The sequence below is a fragment of the Mytilus trossulus genome, unplaced genomic scaffold (assembly GCF_036588685.1).
Source record: "Mytilus trossulus isolate FHL-02 unplaced genomic scaffold, PNRI_Mtr1.1.1.hap1 h1tg000244l__unscaffolded, whole genome shotgun sequence".
Classification (NCBI taxonomy): domain Eukaryota; kingdom Metazoa; phylum Mollusca; class Bivalvia; order Mytilida; family Mytilidae; genus Mytilus; species Mytilus trossulus.
In genome coordinates, this window is record NW_026963317.1 from 3,919,491 (window position 1) to 3,946,370 (window position 26,880).

A 26,880-nucleotide genomic window follows, 5' to 3' on the forward strand; every position below is an offset into this window, starting at 1 on the left:
AACGCGCGTCTGGCGTACTAAATTATAATCCTGGTACCTTTGATAACTATTATAGTCTCATTATCACGACTGATGGCGGTGAATTAACATGCAGGAATTCCTGCTCCCATTTGATAAACCACGGCAGATTCTGATACCTTTTATAAATTATTTGGTGAAAGTTACTTGGATGAGTGCCAACTGCTAAATATTGCTTTATAAGAAAATGTATCGTTTGGAGCGTCTAATCCAGTAACTCTTTATTCGAAAAACGAACCATTTCAAATTCATTTCAATTCCCCTGGTTGAAATACTTACAGGCTTTGTTGCAGTAACGTTGTTTTACCTACATTTTGCATTAAACATTTTTTTATTGTATAACAAGTGTGGACACAGATGAGTGTGGACAGTATGTTTGGATGTTTGACAGTGTCTTATGACAATAAAGTTTTATGTTTTTCCTATATGGTGTTAATAACTGTGTTGCACGGTGACAACCGATCTGAGCATTAAGAGTGTTATTTATTTGATATTTTTTTTATGTTCAATACAGACATGAGGAGACAGTAATTACATTAGTTACCAAATGATTATGATAGAACATGTTCTACATCTTTGGTTTTGGATACATTTTGTAGCTGGGAGAGCAATTGTTAATTTCTGTGTCGATTTGGTCTCTTGTGGAGAATTGTCTCATTGGCAATCATACCTCATCTTTTTTATATGTATTTGCTTACTATTGGTATGGTTCTATTTACATTACTTTGTGGTGGATCGTCAGTATCATTAGTAAATTTTTTTGTTAAAATGTCGAATTTCTTCCTCATATTAGAATACATTTATTGGTTTTAAGTAATGACAATGGCTTATGTCTGACATGATTATTAGGGCTAAATAAGATAGGAAGTAAACCTCTGTGCTGATTTATATCAATTCTTTATATCTCCTCCAAAGCTGGTCGAAGCAAAGACAAATTTTGACCAATATAAAAATGATTTCACCAAAATAACCTTTGTGAGCATGTTTCAAAGACTCATAACTGCTCCAAAAGTAATCTGATTGAATTTGAAGCATGTCAAACAGATATCATCAACATCTACTTAATAAGTCTTAATATGTCTAAATACCTAAAAAGCTATTTAGTACTCAAAAGGTATTGCAAAATTATTCCTTTTCATTTTTTGTTTTGTTATATGGATACAAATATAAGTGATACATGTACCAATACAGTATTTGTTGTGGTATGCAAGTGTAGTAATTAACATTTACTGTAACAATGTTAATTCACACAAATTAAGAAATAACAAATGAATGGAACAGATACTCCGCAGGGTGCTGCTTTATACGACTGCAGAGGTGGAAACCTGAACGGTTGGGGCTAGTATGGACACAACATTCAAGTTGGATACAGCTCTGAATTTGAATTGTGGTTAAATAGTTGACACAACATAGGTTTCTGACACAGATTGAATGTGGTCTATTAAAGAACTTCAACTTAAAAATTTTAAATTGGACATTTACCTATTTTGGTCCAATATCCAAAATCTAAATACATGGTTAAATTCAGAATATCATAGAACCCGAATAATTCAATTTTTGATGAAATCAAATAATGTTTAATTTTTGACCCTTTAGACCTCCATGTGGACCAATTTGATAACAGGGCCCAAATATTAAAAATCTAAATACACGGTTAGATTCGGCATATGGAAGAATCCGATATATTCAATTTTTGTTGAAATGAAACAAAGTTCAATTTTTGACCCTTTGAATCTTAATGTTGACCAATTTGAAAACGGGACAATACTGTGCAATTGAATATTCCTGGCTAATTGGCAATACTGTGCAATTGAAAATTTCTTGCTATTGTGCAATATTGTGCAATTAGATATTTCTTGCTATTGTGCAATACAGTGCAATTAAAAATTTCTTGCTATTGCACAATACTGTGCAATTGGAGATTTCATGCTATTGTGCAATACTGTGCAATTGAACATTTCTTGCTATTGAACAATACTGTGCAATTAAAGATTTCTTGCTATTGCAGAATACTGTGCAATTAAAAATTTCTTGCTATTGCACAATATTTAGTATAATAATTTTTGACCCCGATTGGGACCAACATGAAAACTGGGCCCATAATCAAAAATCTAAGTACATGTTAAGACTCGCCATATTAAAGAACCTCAAAAATTCATTTTTTGTTAAAATCAAGCTTATTTTAATTTTGGACCCTTTTAAATGTAGATCAATTTAAAAACAGGACCAAAAATTAAGAATCTTAACATTGATAGATTTGGCATATCAAAGAAGCACGATAATTCATTTTTGTCGAGCCTTCGACTTTAGTCGAAAAAGCGAGACTAAGCGATCCTACATTCCGTCGTCGTCGGCGGCGGCGTCCACAAATATTCACTCTGTGGTTAAAGTTTTTGAAATTTTAATAACTTTCTTAAACTGTACTGGATTTCTACCAAACTTGGACAGAAGCTTGTTTATGATCATAATATAGTATCCAGAAGTAAATTTTGTAAAAATAAAATTCCATTTTTTCCGTATTTTACTTGTAAATGGACTTAGTTTTTTCTGCGGGGAAACATTACATTCACTCTGTGGTTAAAGTTTTTAGAATTTTAATAACTTTCTTAAACTATCCTTGGTTTGTACCAAACTTGGACAGACGCTTGTTTATGATCATAAGATAGTATCCAGAAGCAAATTTTATGAAAAAATAAATCTATTTTTTCCGTATTTTACTTTTAATTAGACTTAGTTTTTTCTGCAGGGAAACATTACATTCACTCTGTGGTTAAAGTTTTTAGAATTTTAATAACTTTCTTAAACTATACTGGATTTCTACCAAACTTGGACAGTTGCTTGTTTATGATCATAAGATAGTATCCAGAGGCAAAATTTATAAAAATAATAAATCCATTTATTCCGTATTTTACCTTAAAATGGACTTAGTTTTTCTGCAGGGAAACATTACATTCACTCTGTGGTAAAAGTTTTTAAAATTTGAATAACTTTCTTAAACTATCCTGGGTTAATTTGTACCAAACTTAGACAGAAGCTTATTTATGATCATAAGTTAGTAAATTTTGTATAAAGATAACTTCATTTTTTCTGTATTTTACTTTTAAATTGACTAGATTTTCTTCCAGTTAACATTACATACAGTCTGCAGTTATAGTTTTCAACACATTTATTAGATTCATTAACTGTCCTAGATTTTTACCAAACTTGGACAAACCTTCTTACAATCATAGGATAGCATCAAGAGGAATATTTTTATTGATTTTTTGCCTCATTTTTGTTGAGCCTGCGTTTTACAGCAAAAGTAGGCGAGACACTGGTCATAAACCTTTATAGATTTCTATTAACTTATATGCTAAAGGTATTGTTCAAAAAACCAAGAAAAATGCTTATTTGGGACCTGTTTTTGGTTCCTAAATCCTACACTGTTTGGACTAAAACTACCAAAATATATTCCAACCCTCCTTGTGTGGCCATAGACCTTATGTTTAAATATCATAGATTTCTGTTTACTAATACTTGAGTAATAGAGCAAAAACCAAGAACAATGCTAATTTGGACCCTTATTCCTAAACTGTTGAGACCAAAATACCCAAAATCAATCCCAGCCTTCTTTTCATGGTAATAAACCTTGTGTCTAAATTTCATATATTTCTATTGATTTTTACTTAAGTTAGAGTTCGAAAACCAAATGTCTTTGGATGAAGACGATGACGCCAACGTGATACCAATGTACAACCAAAATTTTTTCAACTTTTGTGGTCGTATAAAAAAGATCTCAAATCAAATTTCTAATGAGGTTTGCAACAATAATTATTCAACTACTCATTTTAATAAAACAAAGTATTAAAATATAAATGTCATACAGTCATGGTGATGATGCCCCCTCTAGCATATAACGTTAAAAGGGTACATAAAGTGAAGCTGCCAAAAATTGAACTTAAACTGAGTTTAGAGGTAATAAGCATTATATACACATTTCACTAAATTTAGTTGAGACAAAGTTCGAGAAATTTTTCCATTTGTGAAAGGGCATAACCCTAGAATGATAATCAAAGTGCTTGTAATCACTGAATGGCTATTAAAGACTGCTTAAATTTATCAGTTGGTAGTAAAGTTTATTTTGCATTGTATATTGTATATACATGTATAGCATTATTTTAAGTTGAATCAACTACTATTCTGGACAGAGAAAACTAAACTCCAATTTTTAAAGATTTCATAAAGCATTGGTTTTAGGTAATTCAAAAACAATTCTGAAATGAATATAACTCCAAAATATTGTCTGGAATCTACAAAAATGTTTGTTTATGGCCCTTAATTCCTAGACTGTTTGCCCCATAACCCACAAAATAGACCTCAACCTTCTACTTATGGTATTCAATATTATGGTACAATTTCAGAACAATTGAAATACTTATACACGACTTTTTGTAAAAATTAAAGATTAATGCTTGTTTTGGTCACCTTTGGAACCCTTATTCCTAAACCTTAGGGACTATATATATAACCCCCCCCCCCCCAAAAAAACAATCCCAAGCTTCCTTTTATGATTATAAATATTACTGTGGATTCATTATTATTCTTTGGATACCAATTTTTGTGGCTTTCGTGGGTAGAGTCTAACCACGAAATTAAATGTTCAACGATTAACAAATTTTCTATAGGCTTGTATGCAGACTTCGGCAAAACCACAAAATTAAATATCCACGAAAATGCAAATTTTCTTTAATCCTCGAAAATTGGTACCCACGAAAATAAATGAATCCATTATGAATATGTTATAATTTTAAGGCTTCCTTTTTACTTATACTGAAGTTATTATCTGGAAACCATCCATCTTGAGAAGACGACGACAGGATACCTACATGTATTTGAACTGCAAAAATTTCTGTTGTTGTTTAAAAATTTCAAACATGTACAATGAAATATTGTTTTAGAAATTGATAAGCCTAGATATGCCTTATAATTTTTCCCCGCATAGGTGAAGGACCATTTACACTCAGAACCAAGTCATCAGTAGGCAGCTAGTACAGATGTATTAAAACAACCTAGCATCATATTGCCAGTAGTGGTAGTAGCATTCTCGGGTAAATTTGTTCCTTTTTTTATAATATGTTTGGTTCAAATCAAAATAGAATGCTTTTATCTCCCCAATACTTACATTGTAAATAGAGGTGATACTACTTTCACAAATCCTTGTACGTGAGAGTTTTCTGTCAAATCTTTATTTCACAAAGAATGATTTGCATAACAATGAACTGAGCTCAAAGCAAAGTATTCAATAATACACTTAGACAAAGAGCTAAATTCAGTGATATACTTTGTACTACAGGTCCTTCATTAACATCCATCGACCAAAACCACATCTCAAAAACATTCCATACTACATGGTTGGATTCAGAAGTCCTGAAAAAGACATGATTTTTGTTATCATATTTTTTTTAAGTATAGATACACAGGTTAAAACTTTCTTGTGGTACAATCATTCCGTACCTAGCAACTATCAATTTGCCTCATGCACATATTGATATGTGTTGAGTTTATTACCTCTGTTGGAAATAACAACACACAAACCATCACCTAATTTTAGTCAACGGACAAAAGATTCAAAAATATAAAATATTATCTAAGACTTGTCAGTGTCTATTTACCATTGTCACTGAATATATGTACACATAATTATATACATGCAAGACTAAAATTATAAAGTACATATATAAGACTAAAACTGACATTCAGTCTTTATGATATCTTCATTCCCAAAGTCATTTTCAAATTTGACTTCATGGTAAAATAAGATTCCATATCTACAACCAATGAAAAGGAAATATCCCTCTAATAGACTAGCATTTAAATCACAGTTTTCGAAAATGGAAGCTAGGTCACTGTGGAACCTAGAACTAAAAAAATCGAAACAATATATCTTAAATATTTCAAATGCATGTACATGAAATAATATTAATCTCTAAAATTCACCATATTGTTCCCTTTTTTATCTTCTGTTCGATACTGTATATCCAGTGGCGGATCCAGAAATTTTCTTAAGTGGGGGCCCACTGACTGACTTAAGAGGGGGCTCGATCCAGTCACAATTCAGTGATTCCCTATATAAGCAACCAAATTTTTTATCAAAAAGCAGGCCCCCCCTCCCCTAAATCCGCCTCTGATATCAACCTCTAGATGTCTTTCAATTACATTCAGTTTAGTGTGGGTTGATGTTTGATTGTTGTACATGTTACAATGAGCAAAGCCCATACCGCAGTCAGCTATAAAAGGCCCTGATAAGACAATGTAAAACAATTCAAACGAGAAAACTTACATGTACATGTCTGTTTAAGGTTACATCATCAACATATGTAGGGTAGGTAGGTAGGTCAGTATTTTCTTTTTATTATTTTGTCCATTTTATTTTTTGCGCCATGATTTTGAATTGTGTGGTCCATCTTGCATGGTCCGAGTAATGTCCATGAAGCGAGAGTTTCCCTATTTATAATGATTGGATTATTTCTTACGATGGCTATAAAATGGCTTAGGGTGGGTGCTCAAAATAGGATCGGTCAGGTACCCGTAAACAAACATAATTTTTTGGCCTTACAGAGAGCACCATTGAAATATATACAAATCACGGATGGGATACGCATCAACTATGTAAGACCTAATTTCAACACCCCTAAACAGTGAATTTTTTTTTTTATTGCAAACAGTAGAATTTCATTACATAATCTGAAAGATGAAACCTTGAACTTCACAGGAAAAATACTCCCATTGGTGGGAAAAATCATTTAAAAAAGTATCAGTTCAATATGTAAAGCCATTATTATAGCATTTTTTCAACTATAATAGAATTTTCAGCTAAATGATAGCATCAAAGGCATACACCTTGCTACTTAAAAGTAGCAAAAATGTTTTTGTCTTTTAAATGTACATGTACAAAATAAAAGATATATCATTTAAATCTATTTGTTTTAAGTTTTGAAAAACTACAAAATCCCAATTTGTGACTAAGCCTTGCAAATTGAATTTTCTACTAAAAAAAGTGATTTAAAAATCACTTATTTCAGTAAGTCCCCTGCATGACTGAACATACAAAAAACTTACATATGTGAAGAAACTACAAAAGAGGAAACGTACACAAGTGTTTACAGTGTCATTTGGGACACTTACTAAAGACTATGATAATGTTGTATACCAATTTATCTGTTTCCTTCAACATATATTTAGAAATTATGTACATCGTTTTCATTAAGATAGCAGATACGACTAAACATGTAAACAACCCCTGTTCTACAATGTTATATGGAATCATCCATAATGTAAACCCCAACATACAATGTTGTACGGAATCGTACATAGCAGGCGAAAGACAGAATTCGCGAATACACGGTTTCCGCTGTTAATGCCAGTGTTATTATGACTGACATTAGGGGATGAAATGCATATAGATGTCTATAAACAGCTGATAAAGTCTATTCAATGGTAACTTTTTTGTTCGTTGAAATGTGTACATGTGGGGTTGTGCAGCACGTGTCATCATAACATGTGTCCCTTCGCGGCCTTCAGTTTAGATTATAGACTAGAGAAGAGACTAAATGCGTACAAACCTGATGTAAAATGAAGATATACGGAATTTAAATAACGTTGATCCTTTAAATGTACGAAACACAAACGCATATGACAATTGTTCATATAAAATAATAGAATTTTTTTCCAAATGAACGTCCATTAAAATTAAATCTCTGATGAATATTTCCCGCGTAAATGTCATGGAATAGACCAAAACGAATTGTAGGTGTGTGTTGTCATTAAAACATTCGGGTCAATGAACACAGTTAGATTAAATATATAAATATGTTAACTATATTTATATTGGTTTTTCAGAAAAGTGACTTTACTAGATTTTTTTTTGTGGCAAACAACGGTAAATAGACTATATCATCTTGACATGACACATGAAAACCCCTTAAGCATAATGGTGTGTGTATGGAATAGTCCATGGAATTGTCCAAACCGATACAGGTGAAATACGTAGAATAATATTGCTGTGTCTATTGTGGACACAGCAATAAAATCAGATTTAAGATCCTCATGGGCCCGTAGTAAAGTAAAAAAAACCCTGTAAAAAGCCTTATTTAATAAAATTTGCTCGATTAACCTTGAAGTGAAGACTAATAAAAATTTGCGTGTATAGTGGACCCCCTAAATAAAATAATACTGTGTTCTAGACCACTTCCCCTTTCGGTGGTCTACAGAAATGATTTTTTACTATATAGTATGTTAATCATAAATAATTGATTACCATGACCAAATGAACTTAAATAGGCAATTCCTTTCAATTCAGTTTTTAAATAAAGGCATCGATGCTATTAGCATCTGCAACGTTCTTCATCACAAATATATAACCTCCGCTTTACTTCCAAACGTATAAAAAGCATTGCAAGACTTGGATTTGAAAAAAATACTTAAAAAGGCTTCCGACATATGACTCTTTTAACTCGCCATATATTTACAACCCATCTAACATGTGACTGTTCGCGTTCTCCATATATATACAACCCCTCTGGCCATGTGATTACCGGTCATCTTTTAAAATATAACTCAGCATGAACAGAACATCTCCGGAAGGAAATATCTCAGTCCTAAAGTTAGAGAGCCACTTCATATCAATTGAAGACCAAGTTTTCAAATAAAAATGAATTCCATGTATGTCTGGGTCGTTCACGGAAGTAGAAACAAATATCTTACAAGTGGGATATATAAAACCAGGTTTGAGGTACCATTTTCTCGGAAAATACCTAAAACCAAGTCGGGAATATGAAAGTTATATTTCATTTGTTCTTTTGATTTGATATAGTCGTACATTTGATTTTGTCAGGTTTTTTTTATCGACTTTCCTCTTTTTGAATTTACCTTGGATGTTGGTATCGTTGTTGGATTTTTTTTTATTCTTTCATTCGTTCATTTATACATCCATCCATTCCCTTCCGGAATTTGGGTCAACAGAGCTTTTCAACTTCAGCTTCATTTGGCCTTGTCAATTTTTGTATTGAGTGTGACTGATGAGTCTTGTATCGATTTTGAGTTCATATGACGAGCCTGTGTTCCTGTGAAAGTAGTTATAATTTATTTGGAAAATACCAATTTGGTCTAAATATTCATATAGCCCGGACCGTTAATAACCAAGCGAGTATATGCTAATATAATAGACAGAAAAGTAATAGGGCATTTTGCTAAAATTCGTATAAGAATAGTGTTCTTAGAATTGAACAAGGGCGTCACACTAAAACCCCTGTTCAAGAAAGAATTTGTCCTTTGTGTCTCTTAGAAGTAGAAGATGAATTTCATTTCACTTTAAAATGTACAAAACTAAATATAATTAAAGACCAACTGTTTTCAAAAATTAGGGAAATAGTTCCCTCTTTTTCAGTATGACTTATGAAGCAAGATTTAAATTTTTGTATACGTGTGTTGAGACTGATATACTTATAATTATTGTTAAATTTATAAACGACATGTACATTTCTAGAAATGCTCTATTAAGCACTAAATAACTTTGTGGTACCACCTCCGCATATAATGTTTATAAATTTGGTATGATATATATATGTTTGTATGTTTGTGTATAACAAATTTGTATTGTCTTGGTATCAATCCTGTAATTTTGGATTTTAAACCAATAAAAATTACTTACTTACTTACTTACTTACTTACTTACTTACATATGGTTATGACCATACTCGCATGGTCCAAATACTCATATGGTCCGAAATATAACCACACGGAGGAATGTTTGCATTTGTTTCTAAATACGAAATAAAGGATACAGGTCACATTTATATATTCATTTTATATTTAACATTTGCTCTTTTTCAGTTAGTTCTATATCTATTTCAAAATCTAAATAAATGGCTTTGTTCTGATTGTCTTTGTTCTGACACAGTGAACTCAACAGTCCAATGAAAGCTCCGCATAGTAAAAGTACACCTAAAATATATTGGAAAACATAAATAATTGGAAAAATAGTACATCAATCCTTGAAATTCAAACTTGTTATATATGTTTTTACTCTTCATTAGTCAACGTAAGAGGATGAGGTTTACGGGAAAGACCATATACGACCAATAGTGTAGAATAAAGTCTAAATAATATAAAAAAAGTATTGATAAAAACGGCGGCAAAAAAAATTAATTGAAGAATAGAGAATAATTGAGTGTTGAAATATAAAGAGTTGAGAAAAAGGCATACACAATTGATACAAGAAATAAAGAAAATGGCATAAAAAATTAACGAAAGCAGAAATGGAGGGTCCCCAATTAAAACCTTCATATACGAACAGTTACATTGTGTTTTTCTAGGGAAAGTTCATTATTCCCCTGAAAATGAGGTTATACCTTTAGTTTTTTTTTATGAGAATCTAGCATTTTTTTTTTATATCAAAACATTTTCAATAAAAAAAGTTAGGATTTTTACATTTGTCCTTGTTAAATATTTTAGGAATATTTGCGACTGTCGTACAAGTGATAGGTTAAGCGCTATAAAACCAGGTTCAATCCACCATTTTCTACATTTGAAAATGTCTGTACCAAGTCAGAACTATGACAGTTGTCCATTCGTTTGATGTGTCTTATCATTTGATTTGACATTTGATTAGCGACTTTCCGTTTTAAATTTTCAACGGAGTTCAGTATTTTTTTTATCTTACTTTTTATCTACTAAACTGATTATTGATAGCTGACGCAAGTTATGATTTTGAACATTTTATCTATTTTCGAGATGAAGACAAAGTTGCCAAAATCTATCAATTGTTTGGTGATCATTTTAAATAGATGTCCAGCAACATGACATGAATATAATTATAATATAGGAGGGTAAAGCTGTAAGTTACGTTGGGGATTTGACTAAACGTAAAGAGAGTAAAATAACAAAAAAATAACGAACTCTTTGTAAAATTCAAAACGGGAGTCCTTTATCAAATGGTTAAACCATAAACACAATAATCGAATAGAAAAAAAAACTGTCATATTCATATGACTAAGTACAAGCATTTCTTTTTGAATAAAGTGGTCGAGTAAACCTAGTTTTACAGCTTAGTAAACCTAGTTTTACAGCTTAGTAAACCTCTCACTTTTATAACAGTCACAAATGATTTTATTATATAATTGACAACAACGTGTGAGCAAAAAAAAAAAAAACATCATCGGGTAAAAATGAAAATGAAAAAATTCTAAAAAAAGTGAAATCATATACGATAGTTTGTGATGAAAAACACGATTTAATCTTACAGTCTTTTTAGGTCTCACTTGCACGTCTATATTTGTAGTGGTGTATTGTTTCATAACCTATATGTCTGTTTCTTTTCCGTCTGATATTATTGTATACAAACCTGCTGCTGTAAAAGAATCACCGTATGTTCCACCAAAGTCAACAATAAATCCTACAATATAATGAATGACTGAACAATTTATTTGTATTTGATTTATTGTGCTAATGAGTGGTCAACCCAATCGATTGGTTTATAAATAGAAATATGGTCGGCACTGGACTTATATTGTCCGGCTGATGAATACTTGCAAAAGTAGAGAGACCGTTTAGCTCTGCGAGATGCTTAAATATACAGCCTTTTCGCTGTTATTGCAACAAATTTCTAAATGAATGTTGTTAGTTAAAATTTCCACCCCTTTCCACAAGCCTCCCTTTTGAAGTGTAAAAACAAATTGACCATCCTTCATCCTGGTCAGCTTAAAAATGTACCTTGCACAAATATTTTTTAATATTTTTTAATTTGTATCAAAAGTTTATTTGGGTTAGTCCTGAACTTATTGCCATTGCGTTTTCATTACACAATAACCCCTCCCCCTCCCCAATCAATCATCATATGACATTACATCGCTCTTTTGAGAGTTTATATTTGATTCATGAAATCACAAAATAAGTACATTGTACGCTTTATCATCCGAGTTCACCGTCGCTTTATGATATGGGTTTTTCAGATCTAATACAACCATGAAAATGGAAATGGGGAAAATATCAAAGAGATAACAACCCCACCAAAGACCAGACAAAAGCCGAATGCTTCTTTTAATCGAAATTTCAAAAAAGTAAAATTATGCATTTTAATAGCTTGTTTTGTTCAAAATGGAATGGAAAATGCATTAATTTTCATTATCATTAGATATTTTAAAAATAGGAACATTATTACTTACCTGCAAGAGGAGGTCCAAAAAGTGTTCCTAGCCCACAATAAAGCATTATGTATCCAATGGCATGAGCAAATCTCTCTCTTCCGATGATGCAGATCACTATAGTGTTTAATACAATCCAACAACAACCGGAATAACAGCCAAGAACACTTGCATATATAACTTTAGCATAGAACTCATAACGGAAGAAAGGAAAAATTATGGTACCAATACCTAAAATCCCGAAGGTTCCGAAAAGCGTAATAGTTTCGTCGATATCGTGACTGTTGTTCGCCATGCCAAACAGTAACTTGCCTATAGCACTCCATATACCTGCCAGTGACATGAATAGAGATATCTCTGATTTTGTTGAATTCGTCTGCAAACAGTATTTTGGAAAATGTAAATACAAAAGGAAGACGCTTATATCCGCTAAAAAAAGGCATGAGCATATACACGACATTGGTATATTTTTCATAATGGATAAATACGGTCTACAAGAGTCATGAGTACTTTGGTTTTGAAGAGGTTTGCGTTCTTTTGATCTTTTTTCTATTTCTGATTCCCAGAAAGTTGAAGCACATACACAATACTGTAAAGAGAGACCTCCAAGAAGGATAAAATAGCCTGTTCTACCGTAGGTCTCATAAATAAACTGGAAAATAGGAGTCAGCAGAAACGGACCTATACCTGATCCTGATATAGCAAATCCACATGCTAGGTTTCGTTTTCGTTCAAAGTTGAATCCGAGAACAATGAGTCCAGAGTTATAGCATATTCCTAGACCAGTCCCTTTAAAGAGATGAAAACATAGCTTATGAAATATGTAAGCACTATCTAAAAAAAGGTATCCAAGATATCAGGCTTATCGTGTGGTTTTCTATATTGCGATGTTATACTATTGTTTCAGAAACAGGGAGAAGGTTTGGTACCATTAAAACGTTTAATCCCACTGCAAATGTTTGCACCTGTCTTAAGTCAGGAATCTGATGTACAGTACTTGTCGTTTGTTTATGAAATTTATACGTGTTTCTCGTTTCTCGTTTTTATGTATATAGATTGGACCGTTTTCGCCGTTACTCCGTTCCATTCGTCATGTGACTGTTCATAGTCAGTAGCCTGTTAACCAGTGGTAGGCGTTGATTGGTGTCTATTTTTTTTCCCTTTTATTTCTTTGTTATAAATTGGACAATTGTTTGAATTGTTTCACATTTGCTCTTTATGTTGTGGACTTTTAAAGTTTACTCTATCATGGTCAGCGTTTTGCTCATTGTTGAAGACGGACGACTGCTGCCTATTTACCGATGAGCATGAATTATTGCTAAGGCAATATTAGTGTTTTGAGATTTATAAAGCATATAAAGAAATATTGTTATACTAGTGTTGAACCTAAATGAATCATAATATAACCAGTGACAAATAATTTAACCTTAGATATGTTTTTTAAATTTTTAAATTTTAAAATATACGAGAAAAAACATGCACATTCGACTTTTTTTCTACTGTGCAAGTTCATTCAATGCGTACTTTTTTAGTTTAATTTACGGTACCGTGTACGTTACTTTATGCGAAAAAATGGGGTATACTTTACTGGTCAATTTTGAGAAATCGGCTATTCTAGAAGAATATATGTATACCATAACAATGGTAAGAAAGGTGAGAAGATGATAAGTAAATTGGCATGAATAAGATCGTTCAACTTGGTATTTTCCGTTTGCATTGTTTCGCATTTTCCTTTGATAACATGTCCTTTTAAAAAGCTAATAAGGGTATAAAAAGTAGCCAATATGTGGTAATGGTACATATGTGTTGTTGGGTTAGTGCCTTTGACGTTGACATTACATTTAGTTTTATTTGCAATGACCAATTATTCATTCAAAAATGTCCTAGTTTATAAATGAGAAGATATGGTACCATTAATACCTCTTCAAGTTACGTAAATCAACTCCTCTGTTATTGTTCATTAATATATAGTAACATAGATATGGGATTTTTTTTTTATCCTAATCTCTTTATATAGACTATTATCATAGGAAACTTAATCAATATATTTGGTAATCAGTATTTCATAGATGATTGATTGTTGGTTACTTAACGTTCAGTGGCAAATATTTCATGCAGGTTCAGGGCGAGGGTATTTCCATAGAACACCCGTCTCTACGGTTGTTTTTTTTAATGTAAAGTACGTTTCTTGGTCTTTTCAAAAACTGTGTACCTTTAAAAAATAATAACGTCTTGAAAGGCTATATGAAGGTGTCAAAGAAAAAATAATAAAAAAGCCTGTCAATACGTCATACGTTTTTGGACTATTGTTAGACCACAAGATTTACAGGTAGACATGTACATATATTAATTTTGACCTTTTTCATGAATTAACTTTTAAAAATATTTACCTGATAAAAGTCCGAATGTCAAAAATGTCCAGTTAAGGTTGGGAACAAATGCTGTTGTAACGAGACCAATGGTAAGCATCAGAGATCCTACTATCATTGATATTCTACAGTTGAATCTGTTAATTAAAACACCGGTCAATGGACCTGTAAGAACAATAATAATGCACAAAACTTATTGATTTTAATGTAAATATTTCAAAATATTAAACGTCATTTGGTGACGGTCTCCAGTGGAAATTTGTCTTATTGGCAATCGTATAAATACAAGATGTGGTATCATTGCCAATGAGACGAATATCCACCATAGTTAAAATGAAGTGGATGTAAGCAGTTATTGGCTACATACGGCCTTACAGAAAGAAAAAAAACCAATACCGTATACTACGTCTCTGATTTTTATTAAGGCAAACACGTCCGTGCAAATAAAAATTATGATAGTTCTCAATATACTGTGTAATCTGATTGATCATTTTATCGGTTCTTCATGATATTTTTTTTTTATTTTGGAAGTTTATTTGTAACCTGGATCTGTTTTCTCTCAATCGATTTATGACTTTCGAACAGCGGTATACTACTGTTGCCTTTATTTATTCTATTTTTTTTATTCTCACTATTTTTAGTAAAGTTTCGGGATATAAAAACTACATAAAGTGTATTTTAGTTGTCCCCCTTTCCCTATGAAAATGTATAAATGCCGCTGAAAACAAACAGTATTGCTTAAGCTAAATAGCACGTGACGTGATATTACCTACCGATACATGTAGCAATAAAATAAAATAAAAAAAAAATCTCATCAATATTCACCTGCTAATGATATCAAGGACAAAAACAAAGCACTGACCCATGACGTTTTTAACAAACTATCATCGAAGGCTTCCAACAGCACTATATGAACCATACCACTAGCCCACTGGAAATATCCACTTATAGAATGTGCAAAAAACGAAGATGTGGCTACCACCCATGCCCAGCCCCGATCTGGCTTTGTCATAGCTGTATATTTGAAGAAACTTCGCTATCCAATCTTAAATCATTTCTGAAATCTATCTTTTATCTACAGAGAAATATGGTACGAGTCCTCCATTATAACTTCTTGAATAACTAATAGATCAAAGACTATCGGTACACATGTACACTCGTTACGCATCCTAATAGATTTCACGCAAACATACCAGCGTATGTGTGTGTTCTTATCATATCAAACTAAATACAATTTTCAATAAGGTTATATCTCACACATATATTGTTCTAATTATCGGAACATTTTGAATATAGTCCATGAAACTTTACGGATTTAAATATTTTCCCTCGTCACATATAAATATTGACATACACATTAAAAATTTGATGAAGTGTGACGGTTCTAAACATATCCAGTCATGCAACATGTATCTATGCATTCATTATCCAATAACATGCAGTCTTGCGTCACACTGTGTGCTCACATTTCTTCAATAGAACGACAATAAAATACTCCATAATACATTTATATATGCAGTCGTTCAAAGACACAGAAAAGCATTTAACAATGTTAAATGGATTAATTATCATTTCCGGATTCAAAACATATATCTATATGCACAGAAGTTAAAAGAACTATCTCTATGTAAAGGATGTACAAAAAACTAAAATGACAGCTCCTGTCAAAATTATGTGTACAGTTTTGTAATGTAGCACTTAATGCTATAAATACATATTTACTGTATCCACACATTATTTAAATTTATATTGTAAAATTGTTTACGAAAGAGTCTGAAATCTTGTATAGAGAGTAGTGAGTCAAATAAATACAGAGATTAGACAAATGGCGTCAAATTTAAAGGTTACAGAAATGAAGACAAAAGAAGATGGGGTATGAATGCCAATTAAAAATCTCTCCACAAGAGACCAAATGACACATAAACTATCAGCTATAGGTCACCGTAGAGCTCTCAACAATTACAAAAGCCCATACCGCATGGTCAGCTATAAAAGGTCATGAAATCATAAATGTAAAACAATTCAAACGAGAAAACAAACGGCCTAATTAATGTACAACAAAATTAACGAAATAAATATGTAACACAAAGCAACAAATTACAACTACTGAGTTACAGACTCCTGTTATATTCCTTGTTTGGGTCTTCTGGTTATTGGGACTGCCTCACACAATTTATCTATTATATCGAAAAAGGTAGATTATGTTTTAGCTAGTATCACTGCGTTAGCTGCCGTCTGCCAATGCAGTAGCATGGTCATCATGTAATAAAAATTGATTTGAAGAACATGTACAGTTTATTCGTCACTCGTTACTTGTGCATACCATAGTTCCCCAGCCAAGTACACGATACTCCTGACTTAGGACAGACACATACATACAGAATATGGAGGCGGGGTTAAACATGTTAGCGGGATCTTAACCCTCCCCTTAACTGTCCGTATTCGAAGACTTCGATCTAACTAGTCTTATTAAATGGACGTTAAAAAGGACAACTGTTCGTGTTTTATCTAAAAATAATGAGATTTTGTATGATTCCCATATGAGACAACTACCCACAACTGTCAATTTCCACACTCTCCTAAGAGTAAAATTGTCGTCCCCTTAAAGGTTACCGTACGCCCTTCAACTATAAGCAAAATCCAGGTATATAACACCAATCCGAATCAATCAATCAATTGATCACATGTGGATTTATTTTATTTGATAGAAGCATAATTATATAATCCATATTATTCAGAACTACGATTTCAATATACCTAGAAATATTTTTTTCAAAAGAGTCGAAGGGTGAGAACCTGCCGGGTACTGATGATACATTGTAAAGGGACAGGAAGACGGAGGAATAAATTTGTTTTATCTGATCTTTCACGGTTGTTTTCAATCTCCCATGCAGAGTTATCGCGGTCCTTGTTCTTTTTTAACAGGGCAAGGGCCGATAACTCTGCATGAGAGATTGGGTTACTTTTATAGAGCTTAAGTTTGTAATGTTCATGTAATCCGACTTTAAATTAAAATTTCTATTCTCTAATTGTTGTGCTTTTTTATATATCTTTATTCTGAAAAAAACCCCAACATATATATATATGTATAGAGAAGACACATTTATTGATCGAATCTATATTTCTATTCTATTCAATGCAGAAATAATATTTTCTGAAACTACGATTTCATACATTAAAGACATAACATTAAAATGCACGCACTTGTTCAATACATGAACAATCTAATTGAACTCTTTTGCAATACCAATTAAAACTTGAATCACAAGGAACGTATACGTAATACAATTAATTTATAAAATGTCAATGTAATTATTAAAATCTATAATTAAAATGCGATTTATCTAAAAGAAATATCTTCGATTATTTATGCTATTGAGATTAACCAAAGTCAGAAAAGGGGGCATCTTTCATTCAATTAATTTTCAAATCGGAGCCGTTTTTGTTCTTTTTCCTATATTTGCACGAAAAAACATTCACGTTAGCGCATTTTGCCTATTGAAAAGCTACTATTTTGCTTGGATTATTAAAGTGTCTATTCTCCTACTTCAATTATAGGATTGAGGCTCGAGATATTTGTAATTTTCAAACTAAAGACAAATATTATAAAATAGTAGATTGTGGTACATGTATTATACATTTTGTAGTTGCGAATACATGTCGATCTTTTTTGTGCATAAGCATTAATTTCGCCGAAACAAATTTCAAAGAAAGTTTAATATTTGTAAGTATCTTTTTCCTGATTTTCAGGACAAAAATCATAAAAGTGATTATTTCATTGAAACGAGAATATATAGTACACCTCTAATGTTCAATCATGGTTGAGTTGAGTTTTTCGTCTTAAAATTAAAAGCATACACAGCGAAAATATTTGATACACCTCGTTTTAGATTCTATCATTTTCAAATATTCAGGCTACAGGTTGATATAATAACTATAAAATATAACGATACTAAAAGGAAATATGTAAGTCAGTTGAGAGACATTTTTTATAAGTTAGAAGAGCAGATTAGGTGTATAGGGACTTGATGTTTTTCGCTCTGTGCGTCTGTCCGTTCGTTCGTCCGTTAGTCCGCCTGTCCCACTTTAGGCTAAAGTTTTTGGTCAAGATAGTTTTTAATCAAGTTGAAGTTTAAAATAACAACTGTCATATTAGAATCGTAATGAAGTTATAAAGTATAAAGTTCCTGTACATGTTATATTCATGCAGTTCTTAATGTAAATTAAAATTCAGTTAAATTACAGTCAAATTCGTGCAAACGTTATTTATACCCATTGTTCGCATTAACATAACAACTGTCAAAATCCAGAATTCGGGCAAATATAGGTTGCCCGTTGTTTTGATAATGAAAACTTATGACAATAATGTTGCGATATAATTAGCTGACACAATTTGTTTTATAGTTTGGTTTTAAAATTAACATGGAATAACAAATATTACTTCCATGGTCCTAATGATGTACTTATACGTGACTTGACGGTAACTGAAATCGGGTTTCTTCCCAATAACCCATAGACCATAAAATTGGGGGTTGAATTTTTTAACCTCAATATATGTTTGCAAAAACGCATGTTCGGACTCCTTGTTTTTTTTCCTGAGCTTCAGGGTAAAATATTTTTTCTGTAAGCAATAACTACAAGTATAATTATTTGTACTTTCACATCTTTATACAATTAAGGATCGAGTGTGACATTGTTAAGTACATGAAGTGGTATTTTCTATATCGGGTTCCTGTAAGAGGAACACTTGTTCCACTTCTGTAAGGCTCTTTTACTTACAAGTGTAAATACGTCATATCAACATTTTACACTGTTTGCATTTATATAAGCATGACCTGGTCCATAAATGATTCGCAAAACATTTAATGAATGGCTATTATCTATTTTGAATTTATTGAACCATAAAACGAAGCGGATTATGTAAAATGTGAAGAGTCAAAAATTAGTTTTATGGTTCAATAAAATCAAAATATATTATTGCCATTCATTATAAATAAATTTCTATCAAAAATAAGGCTCAAAGAACTTTTTATATTGTTTATATTAACAATAACAACGTACACACATGTTGGCGTATGAATACACAACGTCAGAGTGGGCGTGTCGCCATCAAAATTGACAACATTGAAAATAAAACTAATAATTTTAACCAATCAGAAGACAGTAAATACACCAAATTTATTTATTAGGCAATGTCAATGAGTTTCTTCCTTTGGTTTTATTTCAACAAATTTCAAATGATTGTTTAAATGCATGTGGGTGTTTGAACGCCACCTTTAAACGCCACATTTGGGCTAGTCCAAGACGGTGAGCTTTTATCGACTGCGAAAGCCGGAGTGTCCAGATAAAACCACCCATCTTCTATAGGAAAACTGACAATCCTAGTCAATTAAGTTTACAACTATAGCGACGACTACATATATATCTGTCCTATCGATTATCTGCGTGGATTCGGATGCAAACTTATTTTTTTCAAGCTTGATTGGTATGTAGGTTATATAGATGTAAGGAAATTATCAATAATTTTTGCAAATAGTCTCCGGTAGTTATATGAGTTTCCACTGCCCGATTGGAAGAAGATTAAAGAAGCCAGGTTATTTAATTTCTCTTTCAGATATATTGATGATGTTCTTTCCATTAACAAACCGAACTTGTCTGAATGGGTTCCAATAATATATCACCCAGAACTAGAAATTTAAGATTAGAAACAACAGATACGGCTTCTTCTGTCTCATTTTTAGACCTTGAAGTTCATATACACGATCAACTCAGTACCAAAATGTATGAAAAACGAGACGATTTTAAATAAGAAATCATCCATTACCTTCACCTTAGTAGCAATATTTCAACTTCACGTGCATGTATGGTATACATTTCTAAACTTATTCGATATTCAAGAACCTGCTCCTAGTACTCAGATTTTGTAAAACGTCACTAGTGTGAGAGCAAAAAGTTGATGAACCAGGGGTACATTTATGTTAAAGAAAGTCTCGTCTTTTAAAAAAAAAAGGTTAATCTGAAGGTACAAAGACCTTATTAATATTATTTTTACTGTTTAGTAAGTTTTCTATGATATCAATTTGGCGTGACTCGGTACATATACATCCCGTCAATGTGTGTGTATTATCTTTCATTTTTGCTGGTGTATTTTGTACATGTGACTTTTTGTGTTTCTTTTCTTTGGTACATATGACGTGGCTCTCTACTTTTAAGGATCCCGCCATTATGTTATTGTTCTATAATTATAAATTTGAAAAAAAACTTTCAACGATCATTTTACTCCCGTAGTTGTTATAACAATATGTGGATGCTTAAAATTTTTTAAGAAGTTCTGGATAATTTTTAATCTCGGACTATTTCTGAAATTAGTTCTAACAAACAAAAAAAAGACTATTTTTTTTCAACGACAAAAATATTTTATGTTTCTTCCTGTGTGACGTTTACATTTTCTGACGTCAAACACGCGACTATATATACTAAGAATTGATGTAAATGCAGCCACAGGATTTCAAATATTTCAGTCCTTTATGGGTTGGTTTAAGAAATAATTCATAGCAGCCGTAGGCCATTTTGTTTTTATTTAACTATAGATTTGGCATTTATATTCGATTATTTTACCCTTAGCGTTAGCTCCAATGTCAGGAGCGATGTTAAGCTCTGATAACCATGATTAACCCATCCATATGTATATTCTTGTTACATATATGCCCGTTAAAGCCAGGCTCCTTCAATCAAGTGGTTGTCGTAGGTTGTTAACATACTATATAGTAAAAAATCATTTCTGTAGATCACCGAAAGGGGAAGTGGTCTAGAACACAGTATTATTTTATTTAGGGGGTTCACTATACACGCAAATTTTTATTAGTCTTCACTTCAAGGTTAATCGAGCAAATTTTATTTAATAAGGCTTTTTACAGTTTTTTTTTACTTTACTACGGGCTCATAAGGATCTTAAATCTGATTTTATTGCTGTGTCCACAATAGACACAGCAATATTATTCTACGTATTTCACCTGTATCGGTTTGGACAATTCCATGGACTATTCCATACACACACCATTATGCTTAAGGGGTTTTCATATGTCATGTCAAGATGATATAGGCTATATACCGTTGTTTGCCACACAAAAAATCTGGTAAAGTCACTTTTCTGAAAAACCAATATAAATATAGTTAACATATTCATATATTTAATCTAACTGTGTTCATTGACCCGAATTTTTTAATGACAACACACACCTAAAATTCGTTTTGGTCTATTCCATGACATTTGCGCGGGAAATATTCATCAGAGACTTTAATAATTTTAATGGACGTTCATTTGGAAAATTTTACTATCTATTTTATGTGAACAATTGTCATATGTTTTTGTTTTTCATACATTTAAAGGATCAACGTTATTTAAATTCCGTATATCTTCATTTGACATCAGGTTTGTACGCATTTAGTCTCTTCTCTAGTCTATAATCTAAACTGAAGGCCGCGAAGGGACACATGTCATGATGACACGTGCTGCACAATCCCACACATTTCACATTATGTAATAAAATTCTACTGTTTGCGATAAAAATATTCACTGTTTAGGGGTGTTGAAATTAGGTCTTACATAGTTGATGCGTATCCGATCCGTGATTTGTTTATATTTCAATGGTGCTCTCGGTAAGGCCCAAAAAATATATGTTTGATTATGGGTACCTGACCGATCCTATTTTGAGCACCCACCCTAAGCCATTTTATTGCCGTCGTAAGAAATAATCTCGCCCCATGGACAACTCGGACCACACAATTCAAAATCATGGCACAAAAAATAAAAGACAAAATAATAAAAAGAAAATCCCCACCTACCTACCTACCCTACATATTTTGATGATGTAACCTTAAACAGACATGTTAGTTTTCTCGTTTGAATTGTTTTACATTGTCTTATCAGGGCCTTTTATAGCTGACTGCAGTATGGGCTTTGCTCATTGTAACATGTACAACATTTACAATCAAACATCAACCCACACTAAACTGAATGTAATTGTAACATGTACAACAATCAAACATCAACCCACATTAAACTGAATGTAATTGAAAGACATCTAGAGGTTGATATCAGAGGTGGATTTAGGGGGGGGGGGCTGCTTTTTGAGAAAAAATTTGGTTGCTTATATAGGGAATCACTGAATCGTGACTGGAGCGAGCCCCCTCTTAGGTCAGTCAGTGGGCTCCCACTTTAGAAAATTTCTGGATTCGCCACTGGATATACAGTATCGAACAGAAGATAAAAAAGGGAACAATATGGTGAATTTTAGAGATTAATATTATTTCATGTACATGCATTTGAAATATTTAAGATATATTGTTTCCCTTTTTTTTGTTCTAGGTTCCACGGTGACCTAGCTTCCATTTTCGAAAACTGATTTAAATGCTAGTCTATTAGAGGGATATTTCCTTTTCATTGGTTGTAGATATGGAATCTTATTTTACCATGAAGTCAGATTTGAAAATGACTTTGGGAATGAAGATATCGTAAAGACTGAATGTCAGTTTTAGTCTTATATATCTATAATACTAAAATTACGAGGTCCAATTTGTCAGCCGTCATCGCTTAAAAACGACGAATCAAAGAATTCGACTTTATATATAACAAATATAGTACAAAGGTGTAGATTAAAAATTACACCACTCCAGGCCCTTTTGTTTTCCACGTAATTAATATTGCCAATAATTAAGAAGATCCGGATCGAGTCCGATACCGATACAAAAAATTAATAGTATATTCACCTGTTACTGATTACCTTATTTGTACGTTCCGCGTCTGACAGGTGCACCACCAAACGGTGTATTCATGATTAATATGCTATATACATGGGTCGTATCCACAGGGTTGAAACTACTAAATGTCAAATTTTAATCAGTTTAGACTTTCTAAGATACATTGTAACAATACAAATACTAAAATCTGGACTAAAAATAAGGCGTATAGGTACAGTTTTCAATTTGTTAGCCGGCATGACGTAAAACAGCGAATCAAAGAATTCAATTTTATTTACAACTAATACATGTATGTATATGGCAATGCTGTTGATTAAAAAAATACTCCATTCCAGGAACTTTTGTTTTTCAAATAATTAATATTACCAATAATTGATAAGTTCCAGTTCGACAGTTTCAATCAGAAAGATTTGAAAGCAGAGAAAACTGTGTATCGTTTAATCAGCATAACTTTATCAGATAAAAATACTAATACTAAAATAAGGCTTGCACATAGTTATATACGTTAACTCAGTCATGGACCTGCGATACCACGTGTCTGTTCTAGTGTACTTTATAATTTTAGTCTTGCATGTACATAATAATTATGTGTACATATATCACTGATTCAGTGGCAATGGTAAATAGACACTGACAAGTCTTAGATAATATTTTATAGTTTTGAATGTTTTGTCCGTTGACTAAAATTAGGTGGAGGTTTGTGTGTTCTTATTTCCAACAGAGGTAAACTCAACACATATCAATATGTGCATGAAGCAAATTGATAGTTGCTAGATACGGAATGATTGTACCACAAGAAAGTTTAAACCTGTGTGTATATACTTAAAATATGATAAAAAAAATCATGTCTTTTTCAGGACTTCTGAATCCAACCATGTAGTATGGAATGTTTTTGAGATGTGGTTTTGGTCGATGGATGTTAATGAAGGACCTGTAGTACAAAGTATATCACTGAATTTAGCTCTTTGTCTAAGTGTATTATTGAATACTTTGCTTTGAGCTCAGTTCATTGTTATGCAAATCATTCTTTGTGAAATAAAGATTTGACAGAAAACTCTCATGTACAAGGATTTGTCAAAGTAGTATCACCTCTATTTACAATGTAAGTATTAGGGAGATAAAAGCATTCTATATTGATTTGAACCAAATATATTATAAAAAAAAAGAACAAATTTACCTGAGAATGCTACTACCACTACTAGCAATATGATGCTAGGTTGTTTTAATACATCTGTACTAGCTGCCTACTGATGACTCGGTTCTGAGTGTAAATGGTCCTTCAACTATGCAGGGAAAAATTATAAGGCATATCTAGGCTTATCAATTTCTAAAACAATATTTCATCGTACATGTTTGAAATTTTTAAACAACCACAGAAATTTTTGCAGTTGAAATACATGTATGTATCCTGTCGTCGTCTTCCCAAGACGGATGGTTTCCAGATAATAACTTCAGTATAAGTAAAAAGGAAGCCTTAAAATTATAACATACTGTGGATTCATTTATTTTCGTGGGTACCAATTTTCGTGGATTAAAGAAAGTTTGCATTTTCGTGGATATTTAATTTCGTGGTTTTGCCGAAGTCTGCATACAAGCCTATAGAAAATTTGTTAATCGTTGAACATTTAATTTCGTGGTGAGACTCTAGCCACAAAAGCCACGAAAATTGGTATCCAAAGAATAATAATGCATCCACAGTAATATTTATAATCATAAAAGGAAGCCTGGGATTGTTTTGGGGGGTTATATATATAGTCCCTAAGGTTTAGGAATAAGGGTTCCAAAGGTGACCAAAACAAGCATTAATCTAGTGTCCATACAAAAAGTTGTGTATAAGTATTTCAATTGTTCTGAAATTGTACCATAATATTGAATACCATAAGTAGAAGGTTGAGGTCTATTTTGTGGGTTATGGGTCAAACAGTCTAGGAATTAAGGGCCAAAAACAAACATTTTTGTAGATTCCAGACAATAAATTTGAGTTATTTCTTTGTCCAGAATGGTTGTTGAATTACCTAAAACCAATGCTTTATGAAATCTTCTTTAAAAATTGGAGTTTAGATTTCTCTGTCCATAATAGTAGTTGAATCAACTTAAAATAATGCTATACATGTATATACACTATACAATGCAAAATTCACTTTACTACCAACTGATAAATTTAAGCGGTCTTTAATAGCCATTCAGTGATTACAAGCACTTTGATTATCATTCTAGGGTTATGCCCTTTCACAAATGGAAAAATTTCTCAAGTTTGTCTCAACTAAATTTAGTGAAATGTGTATATAATGCTTATTACCTCTAAACTCAGTTAAAGTTCAATTTTTGGCAGCTTCAATTTATGTACCTTTTTAATGTTATATTCTAGCGGGGGCATCATCACCATGACTGTATGACATTTATATTTTAATACTTAATGTTTTATTAAAATGAGTAGTTGAATAATTATTGTTGCAAACTCCATTAGAAATTTGATTTGAGATCATTTTTATACCACCACAAAAATTGAAAACTTTTTGGTTGTACATTTGTATCACGTTGGATTCATCGTCTTCATCCAAAGACATTTGGTTTTAGCACTCTAACTTAAGTAAAAGTCAATAGAAATATATGAAATTTAGACACAAGGTTTATGACCATGAAAGGAAGGCTGGGATTGATTTTGGGTATTTTGGTCTCAACAGTTTAGGAAAAAGGGCCCAAATTTAGCATTGTTCTTGGTTTTTGCTCTATAACTCAAGTATTAGTAAACAGAAATCTTTGATATTTTAACATACAGTCTATGGCCACACAAGGGGGGTTGGAATAGATTTTGGTAGTTTTAGTCCCAACAGGGTAGGATTTAGGAACCAAAAACAGGTCCCAAATAAGCATTTTTCTTGGTTTTTTTAACAATACCTTTAGCATAAGTTAATAGAAATCTATAAAGGTTTATGACCACAAAAGGAAGGTTTGGATTATTTTTGGGAGTTTTGGTCCCAAGGAATAAGGGGCCAAAATTAAAATTTGTTTGCTTTCATCAAAAAAATGAATTATTGTGCTTCTTTGATATGCCAAATCTAATCGTGTTAAGATTCTTAATTTTTGGTCCTGTTTTTAAATTGATCTACATTAAGATCCAAAGGGTCCAAATTTAAAACAGCTTGATTTTAACAAAAATTGAATTTTTGGGGTTCTTTGATATGGTGAGTCTTAACATGTACTTAGATTTTTGATTATGGGCCCAGTTTTCAAGTTGGTCCGATCAAAAATTGAATTCTTCGGGTTCTATGATATTCTGAATTTAACCATGTATTTAGATTTTGGATATTGGACTAAAATAGATAAATGTCCAATTTAAAATTTTTAAGTTGAAGTTCTTTATAGACCACATTTAATCTGTGTCAGAAACCTATGTTGTGTCAACTATTTAACCACAATCCAAATTCAGAGCTGTATCTAGCTTGAATGTTGTGTCCATACTAGCCCCAACCGTTCAGGTTTCCACCTCTGCAGTCGTATAAAGCAGCACCCTGCGGAGTATCTGTTCCATTCATTTGTTTTTTCTTAATTTG

At 32.2% G+C, this 26,880-nt stretch overlaps 2 protein-coding genes across 3 annotated transcripts in view; both read right to left on the minus strand.

The window, feature by feature from the left end:
* Nucleotides 1-26,880, minus strand: part of LOC134701421 (microfibril-associated glycoprotein 4-like) — a 178,174-nt gene that overhangs the window by 89,032 nt on the left and 62,262 nt on the right. The window lies entirely within an intron of this gene.
* LOC134701497 (monocarboxylate transporter 12-like) lies at nucleotides 9,857-16,015 on the minus strand. Its single transcript, XM_063562650.1, has 5 exons — nucleotides 15,392-16,015; nucleotides 14,588-14,731; nucleotides 12,219-12,986; nucleotides 11,399-11,449; nucleotides 9,857-9,999 (listed from the first exon to the last, which is right to left on the minus strand). Exons 1-5 carry the CDS (start codon nucleotides 15,576-15,578, stop codon nucleotides 9,857-9,859), a joined length of 1,293 nt encoding a protein of 430 aa, XP_063418720.1. The 5' UTR covers nucleotides 15,579-16,015.